General features: G+C 34.7%; 1 protein-coding gene and 1 long non-coding RNA gene across 2 annotated transcripts in view; one reads left to right on the forward strand and one right to left on the reverse strand.

The window, feature by feature from the left end:
* Elk (Eag-like K[+] channel) overlaps positions 1 to 20,558 on the forward strand; it is a 1,103,641-nt gene that overhangs the window by 699,075 nt on the left and 384,008 nt on the right. Inside the window, exon 9 of the mRNA XM_075312997.1 lies at positions 10,379 to 10,583. Coding sequence (XP_075169112.1) covers positions 10,379 to 10,583 — 205 coding nt within the window. The remainder of the gene's footprint in view (positions 1 to 10,378; positions 10,584 to 20,558) is intronic.
* Positions 16,580 to 18,691, reverse strand: LOC142241264 (uncharacterized). The gene is made up of 5 exons (XR_012723550.1): positions 18,360 to 18,691; positions 17,931 to 18,294; positions 17,535 to 17,866; positions 17,139 to 17,470; positions 16,580 to 17,074 (listed from the first exon to the last, which is right to left on the reverse strand). It is a non-coding gene; the product is annotated as an uncharacterized LOC142241264 (long non-coding RNA).

Raw genomic sequence — 20,558 nt, forward strand, 5'->3', positions numbered from 1 at the left:
GATCCAGTAATGAAATTTGGTACATGGTGCTAGTATATGGTCTCTAACAACCATGCAAAAATTGGTCCATATCGGTCTATAATTATATATAGCCCCTAAATAAACCGATCCCCAGATATGACCTCCGGAGCCTCTTGGAGGAGCAAAATTCATCCAATTCGGTTGAAATTTGGTACATTGCACTAGTATATGGCCGCTAACAGCCATATATATAGCCGATCGCCAATCACACAAAAATTGGTCCATATCGCCAAAATAAAAATAATCTACCAAAATGTTATTATACAGAAAATCTTGTCTGAATTTTATTTCTATAGAAAATTTTGTCAAAATTGTATTTCTATAGAGAATTTTATCAAACTGAATTATATACGTATTTAATCGCCTTTTTTTAATATATACCCCGTATGGACTAACTTACACTTTAGAAGACGGTGTTAAGAAGTTTTAAGATACCTTACCATCGGCAAGTGTTACCGCAACCCAAGTAATTCGATTGTAGATGACAGTTTTTCGTAGAAGTGTCTACGCAATCCATGGTGGAGGGTACATAAGATTCGGCCTGGCCGAACTTACGGCCGTTTATACACCCTCACAAAAAATCGCTTCTGTAACATATACTCCCAAACATATTTTGCTTCAAGCATATACATTTTTGGGTATTGCCCAAACATTTATAGGTTTATCTCTACCAATATATAATATGTTTAAAAGCATATTGGTCTAAACAATATATGTTTGGGTAGTCTAAGTTCCAAACATTTTGTATTTTTGCATCCAAATTCAATAATGTTGTCTTCCAAAAAACAATATGTTATTATGTGACCATATAATATGTTTGGAAGCATTTTGCACCCAAAAATATTATATGCTTAAAAAAAATTCTCCCAAACAATATTGTGCTCAAAATTTTATTTATTTATTTATATATTTACAATCATAATGAATTATGAAAATAAACAGGTAATATAGATGCTAACAACATAGGTTTTCGACCTGAATGCTCAAAATTTTGTTTCTGCCCAATTGTATATTCCCCGACATCTTTCTCACTTCCACGAGATTTTTTAGTTCTTAGCACCGTTTTCTGTAATACAAACATTGTAGAAGAAATTATTCAATTTTGTGATTTTTTTTATTTTAATTTTACCTTTTGCCGGACGGGGATTCGAACAGCGGACCACACAGTTTGTAAGGATCAAAGAAGTTGCTGATCAATTGCCCAAGGAAAAATAAAATGTTAATTTTGTAATAACAAGCAACAACCACCAACTTAATTCAATATCGCTCCCTGTTAAATAGCGCTCCAAGCTACTAAACGCATATATGTTTATAGGCTATTTCTAAATTAATACATTTTATGTCCCAAACATAATATGTTCTAACATATTAACATATATGTCCCAAACATGTTATGCTAGTTTATGAACATTATATGCTTGCACTCAAAAATATTGTGTTCCAAACATATAATGTTTATAGCCAAACATATGAAAAACAGTCTTTTTCAACCGTGTACTTGTTGTTTTTAACATAGTTGCCTAGTAATGGAGAGCATCATGCGCCAAATGTCATTACTCTCATTATATATATACCAGGCTCTCTTGAGGCATCTCCCCCTCGCCATAAAAACAGCTGTGCCACTTGGTCCTGGAACATTTCTTTTATGTCGCCACACAATGCTATTGCGCGTTCTCGAAAACGAATTAGTATGCCAATTAATGACTGCATCACATCAGGGCCTTTAAAAAGGACGGAATTTAGAGAAAGATTATTTACCTTAGATGCTGCATCCCACACTAGACGTAGCTTATTTTTATTAACATTGTTGTCAACGAAAATTGGTAAATATCAAGACTTTCCATTATCAATTGGGTACGCTTTTAAAAGTTTTCGAATGCAGCCCTTCTCAATCCGTTATTTTATTGTTTACAAACATTTTTAAATTGTTGTCTCTTGACATTTTTCTCTCTGAGCATTCTAATCTTCTTCTTGCCATCGGAAGAGAGTTGGGTAATTTATGTTTTTATACCTCCACAAGAGCCCAGTTTCTGACCTTTTTTCGCTTTGAATATATTTTGTGGTGGACTCCATTATTTTTAGGGCCTTCTCTTCTTGTTTTGAAATTCATTTAATCAATTTTGCATCATTTCATAAATTTTGTTAGTATCTTTACAATCATAAATGTGCAAAGCTCTAAAAATTTTGTTCTTTTCCAAACAATCGCGATCATTACAGACCATCCTATCCGACACCGTATTGCTATAATGCCGTCACCACTATTTTCTCTCACTTTCAATGGAGCGATTAAATTGATGTTGTCTAGGCCAATTAGTATACGTGGCTTCATTGTGCTGTATAAATGTATGGGTAATGATTTCAAATGCAACTGATCCTTTATGATGGAAGAGTCCAGAGCCTGTTACGTCCATATTTGATATCGTTCGAACATTAAACATTTTGTATTTTTTCGACGTATTTGTTTGTGACGAAACTCCAATATTTACAGCTCCGGATTCTTCTGCCATGGTTATATCGCCAGTACCTTTCATAAAGGGTGATACGGTCAAAATTTGGTCAATATAAACTTGACGTATTTCTTTCAATTTTGCATTTAAAAAACCTGAACACCCCCCATTTCGAAGGTGTGTGTCTAGAATGTTGCTCCTATTTTGATTTTGGAATTCACTCTTCAGTTGTCAAAATGCCGTCCAAGCAAGAAGAGCAGCGTATCAAAATTTTGCTCGCGCATCGCGAAAATCCGAACTACTCGCACGCAAAGCTGGCAAAATCGCTAGAAGTTGCCAAATCAACCGTTACAAATGTAACTAAAGTGTTTGGGGAACGTTTGTCGACAGCCAGGAAGTCTGGATCGGGGGGAAATCGCAAGCTGGGTGTATCGTCTACAACCGTGCATCGAGCCAAAAACGAGCCGGACTACCGACTTACAAGAAGGTAGTGACTCCAAATCGCGATGATAAACAAAATACGACGGCCATAGCGCGATCCAGGAGGCTGTACACGACGATGCTGACGAAGTTTGACTACAAGCAGCTTCCGGGACAGGAGTTTTATACGGCAAAAGGAAGGGGAAAGGAAGCAGATATTTTCAAGCACATAAAACTGTCAAAGTTCGCAAAGAAATATCTAGTTTGGCAAGCCATCTGTACCTGTGGATTGAAAAGCAGCATTTTCATAGCTTCCGGGAGTGTCAACCAAGAAATTTACGTGAAAGAGTGTTTGAATAAACGTCTGCTGCCTTTCCTGAAGAAACACGGTTGTTCCGTACTGTTTTGGCCGGATTTGGCATCTTGCCATTACGGTAAAAAGGCCATGGAGTGGTACGCCGCCAACAACGTGCAGGTGGTTCCCAAGGACAAGAACCGTCCCAACACGCCAGAGCTCCGCCCAATTGAGAAATACTGGGCTATTGTCAAGCGGAAAGAAGATCAAAAAAACTGCTAAGGACGAGCAGCAGTTCAAGGCAAACTGGCTTTCTGCGGCGAAGAAGGTGGACAAGGTGGCTGTACAAAATCTGATGGCAGGTGTCAAGCGTGAGGCCCGGCAATTCGGATTTGGAAAAGCGAAAGCCTAACTGAATATTTTTCCTGAATTTTATACTAATTGAACTTGAAAAAGAAATTTAATTTGAATTTTTAAATAAACGATTTCACCGATTTACACGCGTTTTCCCTTGACCAAATTTTGACCGTATCACCCTTTACAAAGTTCACTGGATGGTCCATCCAAACGAAGCTCATTAGCGAGATTCGAGATTCATTGGAATAGAACATTGTTGTTTTGGTTATTGTTGTTGCTCTCACTTGCAGTAGCAGAAATATTGCTATCAATACTCTCACTACTAATAACAGCTCTCTGGCTGTTAACAACATTTGTGCTATTGGCAATGGTGGTACCTCCCAAAGACAATAAATTGTAGGAAGATAGGAAATTGGCTTGCGTCATACCAAATGTTGTATTTACCATGTTAGTTCAACACATGTTTGTAATTTTTTTTATTTGTTTTTCGTTTTTATTTTTTAAATGAAAAACTTAATTTTCTTAATGAAACAATGTTAAAATGTAGGCATCAACAAAAAAAATCATTTTCCCGTTTAAGAAAATTTATTTCGTGCACTTAATTTTTTTTATTTGCATTTTAATGCTAAGTCAATACTTGTCGTATACGCGTTTGGTTCGAGTATGAAACTAACACGGTAAATGGTTTGATCTCCTCAGTAGCCAATTTCCTATCTCTCTCCCTCTCCTTAATAAATTTCCAACGGTTCTGTTGACTCATTGCAATGAAAGATGGGCAATCGTATAACTGGTGTGGATCACTGCACAATGTACATGGATTATTTTTGATGACAGTTGGAGTGGAATCATGTAGAAAAATTATTTCTTTGGGATTTTTGCGACTGGCTTTTTCTTCAGTTTGTGATAGCAAATCCATATTTGTTGGTGTGACCAAACTTGCTCATGTTGCTATTTTAAAAAGCCAATCATCAAAAGTTCCAATCGTCGACGGCCAAAATCTAATTTCATATCACCCGGCAGTTTGTTCAGCAAATCATTGAGTAACATGGGGTCATTAAGATAGTCGCCTAGACCAATTGCAACCACCGTGGCTGTGTAAGTTTCTACAGCTAAGGCGAAATTTATTAAGGTGTTTAGTTTGTCAGTTTTGACTGGTGGTAATTGACGAAGTTTGCGCTGTAGAGCATCGTTAATAACATCAGGTCGACCAAATAACATTCGGAGGGTTTCTATAGCTAACGGCACGGTTGAAGGCATCATTAATTTAGACACTTTTGCAACCGAATAAGATTTTCTTGATTGGAGAAGCCGCACCGCTCAGTAGATTGCTCATAGTTTGTAATAAAGAGCGGCCAATCTTCAGGGTGCCCGGAGAATTTCGGTAGGTCTTTAGTTATTACTTGTCTCGAATATATTTGGGACAGTGACAATATTATATCCCTCGTCTTAGCTGTGGGATCTGGATAAGAGATTAGGTTAGAAAAGTCAAATGGCCATAATTAAAATCTGACAGTAGGTTAGGACACCACCTGCTACCACTAGGCAGATACTACCGGCCTAATAAATGACGATTGAGTCGACGTAACGTGCGGGTATCCCATATTCGTACTAGCCATGCTTGGTACAACTGAAAATGGAATTTGGTTTCCATAACCAAATGCAGTTGACGCTCATGTGTAGCACGGTCGATTACCTATTGTGGATAAAAAAAAAAACTTGAAAAGGAAGAGGGGTCTTCAGACGCACTGCTAAATTCGTTAAAGGTGAACAAATTTGTTGTATTTGATAGGTTTGACCATGTAACTCCAGTATTACTGTTTGGTGGTACACCTTGTAAAGCTGTGTTCACTGTATGTGGCGGTACATCATTGCCGGCTGAAGATGTCACATCAGTGGCGAGAGTCATTGATGTGGATTCAGTTGCTGTGGTTACAGTATTCGTTGGTGTATCGCTGCGTAGAGTGCTTGACGAGCTGATTTGGTCTTCCATTTTCCTTGAGTTATTTGTTTACACCAAAGTATTTTAGAATATTGCAGCGCCAGGCGATGAAAAAAAAAACATATTTTAAGCTGGAATTCAATTTATTTAAATTCGTAGATATATGTATGCTATGTTAAAATCTAATAAATATTTATATCAAAACACAATTAATTTTATTTTATTTCATATTAGCTTACACTTGTGTTTGAATAAATTTTACTTATTTAAATAACAAAGGATTAAATTTGTACACGTCCTATCAATTGCCTGGCATCGAAAGGAAAGGAAAAATAGCAAGACTTTTGTATCTGTCAAAAAAATTATTAATCGATTATCATTTATTCATAATCGATCGATAACTGTTACGATGTCCAGTGTCAACAAAAGTGCATGTAACTGATAGGAATGTTCGTCGACGACGATTTACGGTTCAACAGTGCCGTTTATAATGAAATTTGGTCTATTAGGAACGATGTAAATATGGACGTGAATATACGTTACAATTGCAGCATTAAACGCAAATTAAACAAGAAAACTTACTAGGAAACAACCCAAAATTTTATGATGCGCAATTTACAAAATGTTAAGGACAAATTTCTTTAAATAATGAAATTTTAATTAAAATAAAGATTATAATCTTTGCTTCCAATTTTATTTTCATTAAATTTAGGAAACAAATTTTGGGATATTAGGTTAGGTGGCATCCCGATGTATCAGCCTCACTTAGACTATTCAGTCCATTTGGTACCACATTGGTGAACTTCTCTCTTATTACTGAGTGCTGCCCGATTCCATGTTAAGCTCAATGACAAGGGACCTCCTTTTAATAGCCGAGCCCGAACGGCGTTCCACATTGCTGTGAAACCACTTAGAGAAGCTTTGAAACCCTCAGAAATGTCACCAGCATTACTGAGGTGGGTTAAACCCACGACCTTGTGTATGCAAGGCGGGCAGCCATATTGCGACCCACCATTAAAGTCGTATTGTCTTTGAACTTTGAAGTTTCTTTGCAATTAAGAAAACATTTTTTACTTTGAATTATACGTTACAATTTGGATTTTTAATCTGGTATTTGTTTGTACGTGAATAACTTTATACTTTACTTTATTTAGAGAAGGAAAATTAGATAAAAGAGATTTGTATCCTAATTTTAATTTTATTGATCCTAGATTTAAAGCCGAAGAGGTCGCTAAAAAATGTCTTTGTTTTAAAGAAGCCGCATCTTTGGCTCGGAATAAATACCAATTCTTTAAACGAAGGTCAAAATCTTTGGATCCAAGTAAACTTTTTTTTTTGAGCGTACATTCTTTTAAAACGCCATTCTTATTAAATACTTAATAAAACCTCCTGAATCAACGTTAAGTCGAGTTTTCCTTCCTTACGCTTTGACTCCAGAACGCACGAACCGATTTCCATGGTTTTGCAGTCGTTGGAAAGGTCTCGGGCTCCGTAAGGTTTATAGCAACGAATCTTCAGGAAAAGTTTCAACGGAAAAATCTGCATCCTCTCTGATGCAACTCCAGAACGCACGACCCGATTTCCACGGCTTTGCATTCGGTCTCTGTGAGGTTTATAGCAAAGAAAATTCAAGAAAAGTTTAAACGGAAAGGCAGGAAATTATTTTTTTACATACACTCAAAAAAAAAGTGAACTCTCTATTTCACTAAAGCCAATTTAACTTTATTTTAGTTCATGGAATTATTATGTTTGAAGAAAGTTTCCTCTACTCTAATAATTTTTTGTGTACGTTAGTTAAATTAACTAAAACCGAGGTAAAAAATGTACACAAATGAAGCATAAAGATTAACTAAATTCGTGTCTTCCACAAAATAGTTCAGAATTCCTTTAAATTTGTAAATTTTACCAAAAATGCGTCCATCGTGAACTTCGTATGTCACTAAAGACATTCTTGCAATTTTTAACACCAATTTTTTCCTTCAAACTACAAAATTTTCTTTAGAAAGTGAAAAAACCTAATTATGTCTAATAAATTTACTTGAACTTGTAGAAAAATATTTACTTATTTTAATGACATCGGCGTGATGCCAGCGTTTGTTATACTGTTTAGTTAAAATTTTCTCAAAATATTCAAAATTTTCTACAATTAACCGAAATTTTTCTTCCTGGTGGGTTCACTTTTTCAAAATTGGGCCAAAGTTCTCCGTTTTGGGTGAAATTTCCAAGGAATGTTAGGGGTGATGTCTAGACAAAGACCCGCTACTTTATTTTTCGATATTTGCTAGCGGAGGTGGTCCACCCCTTCACTCAAAAAAAAAATGAACTCTCTATTTCACTAAAGCCAATTTAACTTTATTTTAGTTCATGGAATTATTATGTTTGGAAAAGTTTCCTTTTCTCTAATAATTTTTTGTGTACGTTAGTTAAATTAACTAAAACCGAGGAGAAAAATATACTCAAATGAAGCATAAAGATTAACTAAATTCGTGTCTTCAACAAAATAGTTCAGAATTTCTTTAAATTTGTAAATTTTACCAAAAATGCGTCCATCATGAACTTCGTACACGCAGAGAAGGAATATGATCACCTCAAACATGTTTCAAGAGCAAAATGTTATTTCTGTATGGTGACCATGTAACATGTTTGTCACTAAAATGTCATGTCTCGTCAAATATAACCTGCTTGCCGAAATCAGTTACATAATTTCCGAGATAATAACATGGTTGCGAAAACCATGTACATGGTCACCACCCAAAAATAACATTTTGCTCTTAAAATATGTTTGAGGTGATCATATTCCTTCTCTGGGTGTATGTCACTAAAGACATTCTTGCAATTTTGAACTCCAAGTTTTTTCTTCAAACTACAAAATTTTCTTTAACAAATGAAAAAACTTAGTTATATCTAATAAATTTTCTTGAATTTGTCGAAAAATATTTACTTATTTTTATGGCATCGGCGTGATGCCAACGTTTGTAATACTGTTTAGTTAAAATTTTCTACAAATATTCAAAATTTTCTAAAATTAATGTAAAGTTTTCTTCCTGGTGAGTTCATTGTTTTTTCAGTGTTTATACGAATTTTGTTTAAAGTACAGTAGAAAACAAAAATTCTCTGATTTGCTTGAGATTTAAGAGAACATGCCGTGAAGTTATGAATTTAATATGGGGTACCTGATTTTTTAATATTTGAACGGGAAGGGGGACCTCCCCTTTGGAGCAAAATTATCCCATTTGCTTGAAATTTTCAGGCTCGACTTTCTTTAAAGTACAGTGAAAAAACTAAGGTTTGTCGACATACCGAAATTTTGGGAAACTTGGGAGAAATTATGAAATTTATATGAGGTATATAATTTTTTAATATTTGATCGGGGAAAATAAAAGGACACAGGGAGACCTCATTTCTCCTCAACTACATACCGTGAAACAATAAAACTTTTCCAATTTACTTGAAATTTAAAGAGGATGTGGGGTAGGTTATATTATTATAATGGATATTTGATTTTGTGGTATTCGGAAGGGAAGAGGGGCTTCCCCTTGCCATGCTGTTTAAACATTGGGCTTATAATTTGCTTGAGATTTTCTGGGACGTCTACGCATTATACGCTATACCATTTTTCGATATTGGGACGGGGAGGGAGACCCCCTCTAAAACTGAAGAAAAAACTAGAATTCTCAAGTTTACTTGAAATTTACAAAGGCCGTAGGGGAAGGTTATGAAATCAATATGGTATACTTGATTTGCGCCACACTATGAAATTTGAAGGAACGTTTACCGATTTTCTTGGAATTTGCAGAGAAAGTGACGTCCCTTTACAAAAAATAGAGCAAAAACTAACCTTCTCCGATTTACTTGAAATTGGGAGAAGATGATTAACCCTGGACAGTCATCCTTCGTCAAAATGACGACGCGTAATTTCATTTTCGATTTAAAATGCATTTTGGTCGATTGGGAAATGATAAATTTAAGTTATACCAATACAATCATTTTAGGAATTTTTGTCTTATACTAATTAAAACCAAATTGAATAAGGAAATAAACTAAATTTTGGTTCTCATTTTTGCTCACGATGCCAATTATAGCGTCGCTAAATAAGCCGTAGCCAAAATGATGCAGGATGACGTTAGTGTACAAAAAATAAGGATTACTTTCCAGGGTTTAATTTATACAGGTTACATGATTTTTCGATGTCTGGTTGGGGAAGGGGAATAGTGAAGTTGGTTAGTTTGTGAAATGAATATAGGGTACGTGAATTTACGATTTCTGTTATACATTACCAGATATCGTATCGTAGGTCAAATTTTAAGTACTTTTACTTTTTCCGATTCATTGGACGGTATGTTGAGGAGAAGTATACCTCTCCTTGACAAACCACGCTTGAAATTCACAGGAAATAAAGAAGATTGTCCACCGATTTCAATACAGAACAATTAAGAAATAAAAAAATGGTGGAAAGGGAAACCCATACCCGACGTTTGTTAAGCCGGTCCGTTTTACATCTGTATAACCGCCCTATTTCTGTATATAAACGAAAAAGCGAGTAGTCCGATTTTTTTTAATGTACGGACATGTGTTTGGAAACCATGGAGTGGTTAATCAGTACTTCAGTTTTTTATGCCAGACTTCCTCTGACACTACTCTTTAAAAGAGTTAAAATCTTTTCGAATTTGTTTTCAGATCGAAGGATACGCTTGTGTAAGCTAACGAAAATATGCTTCGGGAGGCGGAGCGAAGCGGGCCGGGTTACACTAATGAATAAAAAAAAATATTTTATAAATGTTCCTTTTTTTAATCATTTTCGTTGTATTTACGAAAAATAAACTATATTAAGTAAATTTTTGAACTATGTGCAAGTAAATATGTTCGCTCATTTTACTAGACTCTTTTTTCTGTGTACAGGAATCGCACATACATCTGGTGAAGCTAACTCGCTTATTGCGTTTGGCCCGATTATTGCAGAAAATGGACCGGTATTCACAATACACGGCAATGATACTAACACTGTTGATGTTGCTTTTTTCGTTAGTGGCACACTGGTTGGCATGTATTTGGTATATAATAGCGGAGAAAGAAACCTTAACCAATGAAAGCGGATGGGACATAGGTGAGTGCTTTTCATGTTTTCTTTTCTTCTTCATTAGAAGTTGTTTAACATTTGTGAGCAGTAGGAAACTAATGTGTAACCTAACATAACATCATGACAAAACTACTAAAGGTACTACATCACAGCTGAGTACATCCAACTGTCCAAAACATGTTTTGTTACTATTGGTTACATTTTACATTCAACAGGTTACTATTATCAACACAGTAACCATACATGTTGGTTACTGTTGGTTACATAGGTAACTATTTGTTACTATTAGTTACGTACGTACAATTGGTTACATTTTGCATGCCACAGGTTATTATTGTCAAAAACTTGTCTAGTTACTACTGGTTGCGTAGGTACACCCTCAAAAAAAATCGCTTCTTTAACATATGTTCCAAACATATTTTGCAGGAAGCATATACATTATTGGATACTGCCGAAACGTTAATATGTTTGTTTTATGTGAACATATTATATGTTTGGAAGCATTTTGAGCCCAAAAATATTATATGCTTGGAAGAATTTTTCCCAAAGACGATTGTGCTCATTGCCTAACATACTCGTAATTTTCACTTCCACGAAATATTTTAGTTCTTGGCGCCTTTTTCTGTAATACAAATAATGTTGAAGAAATTATTCACTTTTATAAATTTTTTAAATTTTACCTTTTGCCTGCACGGAGAATCGAACCGAGGACCATACAATTTGTAAGCCAACACACTATCCACTGGGCTACGTAGCTGTTATAGTCACCAGTAGATAATTATTGTTATAAGTTACATTTATATAGCATAGTTTGCAGCGCCCACGAGCCCATGCAAACATAACATTATTTAACAGAAACATACATTTGTTTGCCACGTGGAGCAGTGGTTAGCATGTCTGCCTTGCATGCAAAGGGTCGTGGGTTCAATCCCTGCTCCGACCGAACATTTTTTTTAATTTACACATTTATATCTATACTATATTAAATTTTTATAATGAAACTTCGAAATGTGGGTTATTAAAGATTTATAGTCAGTAACAGTGCTTGATATAAACGAAAGTGACTGATTTTTGGATAAAATATTATTTTTTTATTGCAAAAACTTTAAAATTTGGAAGGAATTAAAAAACTCTAACAAAAGAAGAACGCGGAGTCGAGTATAAACATACATAAATAAATTTATAATATAAACATAAACTTATTTAGGCGTGAACAGTTTTTTACTAGTATTTAACACCATCGCTCTAAAATGCCTTTTATTTTTCTTTAATAATTCATTTTAAAGAAAATAAACTTTTTAAATTGTTTTAGCTTCAACTCGAACTTAATGCCCGTCAACTCCTCGTGGACTACTTATTAATAAAGAGGAACTAAACTTTGTTTTTATACATTTTACTGGGTCATTTTTCACTATTTCCTCCTTATTTCATTTTACTGTCCCAACTCTAAAAAGAGTATAGTGCCCTTTCGTTATTTTTATGAAGACCCCTGATTTCTTTTAACGAACCAAGAAAAAAATTGTGCCCATAATGCCAAAATGATAAACAAAACACATGTCCACACATACATAAAATGCTGCTTTCAAGGCGAAAAAATATGCTGTTTGTTTTTCAAAAGTCTATTCTCTTTGTTCCGAATGTCTATTCTCTTTATTCAAATTAAATAATATTTATGGCCTTATCATAAAACAGTTTTCCGAAACAACATACAAGCGGTTTCACAGAAATTGCTCTCATTTCATTCTCTCGCTGTGTTATGTTGATATCTTTTTATTCAACCCTCCCGGTTTCCATCTCTATTTCTTTCTCTCTGTCGCTCTCTGAATAAAGTATCACAACATATATATGTTTACTCGAAATTTGTAAATTTATATATGTTTACATTCACGCATATTATTTTTATGAAACATTCATGCCCCAAACATAATATATTCGAACATATTAACATATGTGTCCCAAACATTTTGTCTTAGTTTAGGAACATTACATGTTTGCACTTAAATATATTGTGTTTTAAAATTGTGCCCGAAACACATTTTGTTTATATCGGAACATATGAAAAACATATTTTTCTAACAGTGTAACTATTGGTTACATAGGTTACTATTGGTAACTAACATTAAAATGTAAACAAAACAAATTGAAAATATTTAATATCTTTTGTTTACTAACATTATATTTGTAAACAAAATTGAGATCTGGATGTACTTGAATTTTGTTTTTACTTTTTTTGGTAATACTGCAACTACCTGGGAATTATTTTACCATGCCTAACATGATGGATATATATACACTACCTTACATAGAGGTAGTACCACTTATACAAAAACAAAGCGACAAATCCAACAAGTGTTAAAATTAAAAGTAAGAAAAACGTAAAGTGTGTAAAATAATTATATTTTGAATTGTTATTATTAATTAGCATACCGCACGGAGGAAAAAGTATGTTTTTATACGTTTGGATACAAAAACAAGATGTCTGGGACAAAACAATTTAACACAATATGTGTGGGTACAAGAATATTGTGTTTGAAAACCAGGATATTATGTTTGCAATCGATATGTTACAACATAATATGTTTACGTCAATAAATTTTTTATTACAAAAAACGTTTGCACAGAAGCATATAATTCTTACAACGTCCAAACCGATATTTTTGGGAAAGTTGCAAATAATAATAGAAATAGTACTTGCCGCGGAAAAATATATTTTTACGCCATTTAAAACATACATTTTATGTTTTCATTAAAATTGAACTGAATACCCAGTTTTTTAACCTGCTCTAATTAGAACTTATTATTTTCAATTTAGTGGTTTTCACGAATATTTTTGTTTAATTGGCACAGAAAACTATTATTTTTCATTTCGAAGATAATACACTACAATATGCATTATTCAGTAATAACTGACGTCGTCTTTGTGATTGGAAAATAATTGTTCAAAAAACTTTACATTGAGTGCATAGAAATATGTTTTTCATAAGTTCCGATATAAGCAAAATGTTTTTCGGGCAGAATTTTTTAAACACAATATATATACATGAATGTTTCATAAAAATAATATGTGTGAATGTAAACATAGATAAATTTACAAATTTCGTGTACACATATATATGTTGTGATATTTTATTCAGAGAGCGACAGAGAGAGAGAGAAATAGTGATGGAAACCGGGATATGCTTAACACAAAATATTATTTAACTTGAATATTAAAATAAGTATTCGGAGAGAATATACATTCGGAACCAAAAGAATAGAAATTTGAAAAAAAGAGCACGTGCTTTTGCCTCATTTTAGCATTATGGGAACAATTCTTATCTTGGTTCTTCAAAAGATATCGGAACGTAGGACGAGTAAGTCAACATATTCAAATAAAGGAAATTAAGAAGAAAAACAGTGGAAAATTTGTACAAAGAGATCTTCATAAAAAATAACGAAAGGGCTCTATAAACTTTTTAGAGTTGGGACAGTAAAATGAAAAACGGGGAAACAGTGAAAAATTAATCAGTATGATCTATAAAAACTAAGTTTACTTCTTCTTTATTAATAAGTTGTCCAAGAAGATTTGACGGATACTTTCAAAAATAAAAGCGGGTAAAACTCGAATCGGTAAAACCAAAATAACATTATAACCTTTTGGGCAAATTGTATTATAACTTGGGAATGGTCCAAAGCAATAATTGAACAAGTTAAGTTTCTTAAAAAAATTATTAAAGAAAAGTAACCGTGAAAACATGGCCATTTTAGCGCGATAATGCCAACTTTATACTGGCCTTAAAGGTAAAAAGGAAATTAAGTACAAGATTATACGTTAATAAAAATTCATATTTATTTGTATTTCTAAATACGATAAATTTGGAATACAATTAATATGATATGATATGCTAGCAAAAATTTTCTCACTTGTAAAATTATTGTTTAGAATTTAAATATAATATGCTTTTGAATGGTTATCGTTTGTTGAGGAACCATTCCAATGAATGCTTTGCTCTCCATGCTCTCTCATTTGAGCTTTTTATATTCTCTTATTTTTCAACTTTTTTACTTTTTTTTGTGTGTTCAGTATCGGTATGGTTACGATAGTCAAGCGGTACAGTCCACTCAAATAAATGTACAAAAACTATTTTAAATGTGTTTTTTATTTTATATTTTATATATGGCATTATTCATCATTTGTTAGTCCTATCTCGCCAGATAATGGAATAAGTGTACAAACAATGGTTAAGCATACGTACATGCAAAATTGATGAAGTGGTAAAAAGAAATATTTAGAACGCAGTCGCGCAGTGAGCGACTCAAAATTAGACATAAATATTGGCAAAGAAACGCCACAAAAGTACAGAAAACAAAAACAATTGTGTTGTGTTGAAATTCATTTGGTGTGGCTATAACATAAACAACGAGGTTTAAGAAGTGTAAGAAGAAGGAAAAAAGAACACACACAACTGAGATCGGTTCGAAAAACTCCCATGTAGGAAATGTAAATAGTGAAACTGTAGTGAATTACTACTGACCATGTCACCAGTACAAAGTATCCCCCACACAATGTATTTTGCTATAGACATTTCACAAATGCTTTGTAACGTGCCAAAATCGACTTAGTGTTTTTTACGTACAAAAGTGACTTAGTCTATTTTGCATTACATTGTTAATGCTACCTACGTCACCCAACAGTCAACCAACCAACACTACACACACACATAACCCACCGCTAGGTCATGTGATCAACCACTTAGTACGTAAGAGTGATTTTTGGTGACAAGAAATTAATTGTTTATTTCTTTCAGTCAGTGACAATTCACAGTCACTTCATTGTGTGCCCTACTTAGTACGTAAGAGTGATTTTTGGTGACAAGAAATTAATTGTTTATTTCTTTCAGTCAGTGACAATTCACAGTCACTTCATTGTGTGCCCTACTTACATGGTGGCCGTTTTGCCGACCAAAGGCAGACTCGGATAGGCGACTGACTGAGACTCTGGACATCACCAGCATCTACTGTGCTAATCGTACTACGAGTGGCTCATTGCACATCGTCCCGCTCGAAGTTCGGTAATACTTTCTTTGCGTCGTCTGTGGAATTTATTCCCAGACGCGAAATACATATTACACAGAGACCTTCGAGCCTACTGTTCACCACAGAGACCTTCGGGCCTACTGTTCCCCACAGAGACCTTCGGGCCTACTGTTCCGACACAGAGACCTTCGGGCCTACTTTTCCCCACAGAGACCTTCGGGCCTACTGTTCCACCACAGAGACCTTCGGCCCTACTGTTCCACCACAGAGACCTTCGGGCCTACTGTTCCACCACAGAGTCCTTCGGGCCAACTGTTCCACCACAGAGTCCTTCGGGCCAACTGTTCCACCACAGAGACCTTCGGGCCTACTGTTCCACCACAGAGACCTTCGGGCCTACTGTTCCACCACAGAGACCTTCGGGCCTACTGTTCCCCCACAGAGACCTTCGGGCCTACTGTTCCACCACAGAGACCTTCTGGCCTACTGTTCCACCACAGAGACCTTCGGGCCTACTGTTCCCCCACAGAGACCTTCGGGCCTACTATTCGCTCGTAGACTAGATAGTAGCCGTAGTCAGTGTTGCCAATTTGGTGCTTTTAGCACCAAATTTAGTGCTTTTTGATTTCTAAAAAGCACCAAATTGCCTTTTTGGTGCCTTTTCAAAAAAAGCACCAACTTCCCAATAAACACAAACGTTTGAAAAATACTAAAATTCAATAATTTTTCAAACATTTTTTCAAAGGATTAGGGTAATATTCAAGTTGAGAAATTGTTGAGAAAATCGCGTTCTCAACAAAAAACAGACATTACCCTCAACAGTAAAATTCAACACAATAGCAATAATTTCTCAATTGTAATCCTCAAATTGAAATGCATCGCTACTCAATAATTTCTCAAACAGTTTTCAATGTGAGAAAAATAAAAAACTAGCATTGTTGCGAATACTTTCAAACCACAATTTGTATGAAAGTCAATCCTAGTTCCAACTGAAAGTCAATACAAAATTTCTAGGGATTTTGTAAATTTTATTTTTTCGTTAACAAATATAATAATCTTAAAAATAACATTAATAATATATGAAAATAATAATATTATACCAATCAAAATGTAATTATCTTATTAAACGTATTAATAAATAAAACTATGAATACAACTTTAAATATCTTAAACATTTTTACATGTATAATTCCATTTCCTCCATAATGTTGGTGTCATTAATATGCTGGCAATTTGAAATATTTACTATCGAGGAACTTGCTGGCTTGTGTGTTAGAATAGATTCCAGCAAGAGGAAATCACAAAATATCAAACTGATGACGGGATGTAAATTGATGTAATGCACATTTTCATCCAGAAGTTCTTGATATAGGAATTGTTGCACTTTGTTTTAATTGGTTGCACTTTGTAAGTTTTCTGAAAACTTTTCTTTGTTGTTTCCTTCATCGGTTTTTCATCGGCCAACATCTTCCAAGAATATACCATTCAATGATTTTAGTTTTCTGCAAAACAATCGAGTTTTGTGATTTCCATTATGTTTTCATTTCACTTTTTATTTTGACTTACCAATTTGTATTTCTTCCAACTGACCACGTACTTCGTGATTTCCTCAAGAACGTTGGTGTTACAAAATTGTTGTTATTAAAATACTGGCAATTTTCAGGAACTTGATGACCAGATAATTGGAATAAATTTCCAGCAATTTCAATTCACAAAATAACAAATTAAACCGATGATGCACATTTTCATCCAGAAGTTCTTGATATAGGAATTGTTGCACTTTGTTTTAATTGGTTGCACTTTGTAAGTTTTCTGAAAACTTTTCTTTGTTGTTTCCTTCATCGGTTTTTCATCGGCCAACATCTTCCAAGAATATACCATTCAATGATTTTAGTTTTCTGCAAAACAATCGAGTTTTGTGATTTCCATTATGTTTTCATTTCACTTTTTATTTTGACTTACCAATTTGTATTTCTTCCAACTGACCACGTACTTCGTGATTTCCTCAAGAACGTTGGTGTTACAAAATTGTTGTTATTAAAATACTGGCAATTTTCAGGAACTTGATGACCAGATAATTGGAATAAATTTCCAGCAATTTCAATTCACAAAATAACAAATTAAACCGATGATGCACATTTTCATCCAGAAGTTCTTGATATAGGAATTGTTGCACTTTGTTTTAGTTGGTTGCACTTTGTAAGTTTTCTGAAAACTTTTCTTTGTTGTTTCCTTCATCGGTTTTTCATCGGCCAACATCTTCCAAGAATATACCATTCAATGATTTTAGTTTTCTGCAAAACAATCGAGTTTTGTGATTTCCATTATGTTTTCATTTCACTTTTTATTTTGACTTACCAATTTGTATTTCTTCCAACTGACCAGGTACTTCGTGATTTCCTCAAGAACGTTGGTGTTACAAAATTGTTGTTATTAAAATACTGGCAATTTTCAGGAACTTGATGGCCAGATAATTGGAATAAATTTCCAGCAATTTCAATTCACAAAATAACAAATTAAACCGATGATGCGATATAAATTAATCTATCGATGTGATGCGAATTATCATCCAGTAGTTGTTGATATGGAAAAGCATAAATACCAAGTTTTTTTGGTTGCACTTTGATTTATGGAAACTTTCTCTTCTCGATAAGCCACTACCATTTTTCATCGGCCAGCCTCTTAATGTGTCCAAGAATCAGCATCCAAATATTTTAGTTGTCTGCAAAGAGATTTGAGTTTAGTGACTTCCTTCAAGTTTTCATTTCGTGTTTTAGTTTTACTTACCAATTATTATAAGCAATTTCAATTGATTATTAAAAAATTTCCACATTTTTGTATTTCTTCCACGAACTTTGTTGTCCAAAGTAGTATTGAAAACCATGTGGTTTTTTCGTTGCATTTCAGGGTAGTGTTTTGTCAAAGTTTTCTCCAATTATCTTCAACACATTTTCAAAGTTTTCGTCAACATTTTGCCAAATTGGTTGTAATTCGCAAACAATTTGAAGATGAATTGAAGATGAGCTTTTTCAAGTCAAGTTGAATTTATGTTGAAAATGATATTTACCCTCAAACTGAAGAGGTGTTGCATTTGAAAAACGCTCATCCTGTGTTTATTGGGTTGGTGCTTTCTGGCATTTTCATTTAGTGCTTTTGGTGCTTTTTTATTTTGAACAGTATTAAGTTTAATTGATACAAAAATTCTGATTAGACTTTCAAGAGCCGAAGAAAATCAAATTTATTGCCAAATATAGAATTTGATTGTAATGAAGTTGGTATTGATTATTTTTAATTAATATTGTTACTTAGGGTATTCTGTAGGAAAGTCGAGCGATGAGTGTCGAATTTGTGAATTTGGTAAAGATGTCATTAAAAACGTTTGTATTAAATTCACAAAAGCACGCACAACTGAAATAAGCAATAGACTCCTTCCATATATTAATATTTTGAAAGTTGAAAAACATCACTGATCAAAATGTTCGAGTTTTGCCGCTAAAGTGAAAACTATATCAGGAAAAAAGGCATAAAATTATGCATATTTGCTGCAAATTTTATTATAACTTGATGGGGAATAGTTAAAAGAAAATTTTCACAAAGTTTGTATTCCTTAAAATTAATTATTAAAGAAAAGTAATTGTTAAAAATGACTATTTTAGCTGCTAAACTCGATCTTAATACCCACCTTAACTTCTTAAAATTAAATTTACAAAAGTTCTATAATACATCTTCGGAAGTTTTTTTTTTTTTTTGTTTTTTTAGTAGAGCATTTAATTTTCGATTTTGTGGCGGAAGGTGGTATGTTAGAATTTATAATATATTTTTGGTGCTTTTTGGCCTTGGGGAGTTGGCAACACTGGCCGTAGTAGTAGCTTGCATGATAGTCGTCAGTACTACTAAACACCGACCCTGACCGATTACCGACCCTGACCGATCACCGACCCGAAGCTGATCCCGACTATCACCCCACTACCGACACCAAAGCTAGCCCCACAACGATCAACGGTAGCGAAGGCATCTGAAGCAGAGATCAACGAAAACCTACCCCGAATCGAATCTGTCACAAACCACCGGAAACCAACAAACCAGCCTGAACGCCAATACCCGATCATCCAGCGAAACCTCAACAAACGACGACCGACATCATTCACCGAACCGAAGTTCTCATCAGCCAATATTCGACGAACCGAAGTCGCTATAATCACCGACCGCCTACCAATCCAGTCGTTCGGCATTTGCGACGAATCAACTACCGCCGAACGCCATCACACCAGCGAGTATACCAATTCCCGATCCTCTACAACTCAACGAAGTAACGACTGCCCGTCCCATCATACATCAAATATATTAGAGAGATTATCGTATATCACGCAAGTAGATTGCAAATATTTATCAATAAAGCTGAATTAATTTTCTATTTCACTCGAGAGAGTTAACCACTTGTGTTTTTATTCCGAAAGGTTTCGTGGGTCCTTACGGAGACCTTGGAGGCGACTGAGCTTACCTCAACCAACGATAAAACCTCGTTACAAATGGCGCCCGAGCAGGGACCAAGTTCCGAGTCGCACTGCGGAAAAACTATACCGACCACCACCGAGGGAGAACTGTGTCCAGCATCTGATAACTCTCTAAATATAGAATCACTTGGATGGATATACTTGCTGAAGAAGGAGCAGCTCGTTGAGCAATGTCGAAGGGCAGGAATAACCTCCGAAGGCTGTACCGTTGAACATCTGAGGAAGCACCTGGCCGGTTTCGTTAAAACAAAGAGACTAAGGGCGTCTTCGGAAAACTTGCTACGAGACATTGAAAACGAGGTAAAAGCCGAGGAAAAAACAGTGGTATCTGCCGAAACGCTGGAAGTCCCCGAGAGACCAAGACGACACGATCCCCCGACTATGAGATCATGTCAACAGTCCAAAGGTGGGACCTCAAATTCACCGGCGAGGGGGATCTCTATGAATTTTTAGAAAGGTTCGAAGAACTAGC

Source organism: Haematobia irritans, chromosome 5 (assembly GCF_050003625.1).
Source record: "Haematobia irritans isolate KBUSLIRL chromosome 5, ASM5000362v1, whole genome shotgun sequence".
Classification (NCBI taxonomy): domain Eukaryota; kingdom Metazoa; phylum Arthropoda; class Insecta; order Diptera; family Muscidae; genus Haematobia; species Haematobia irritans.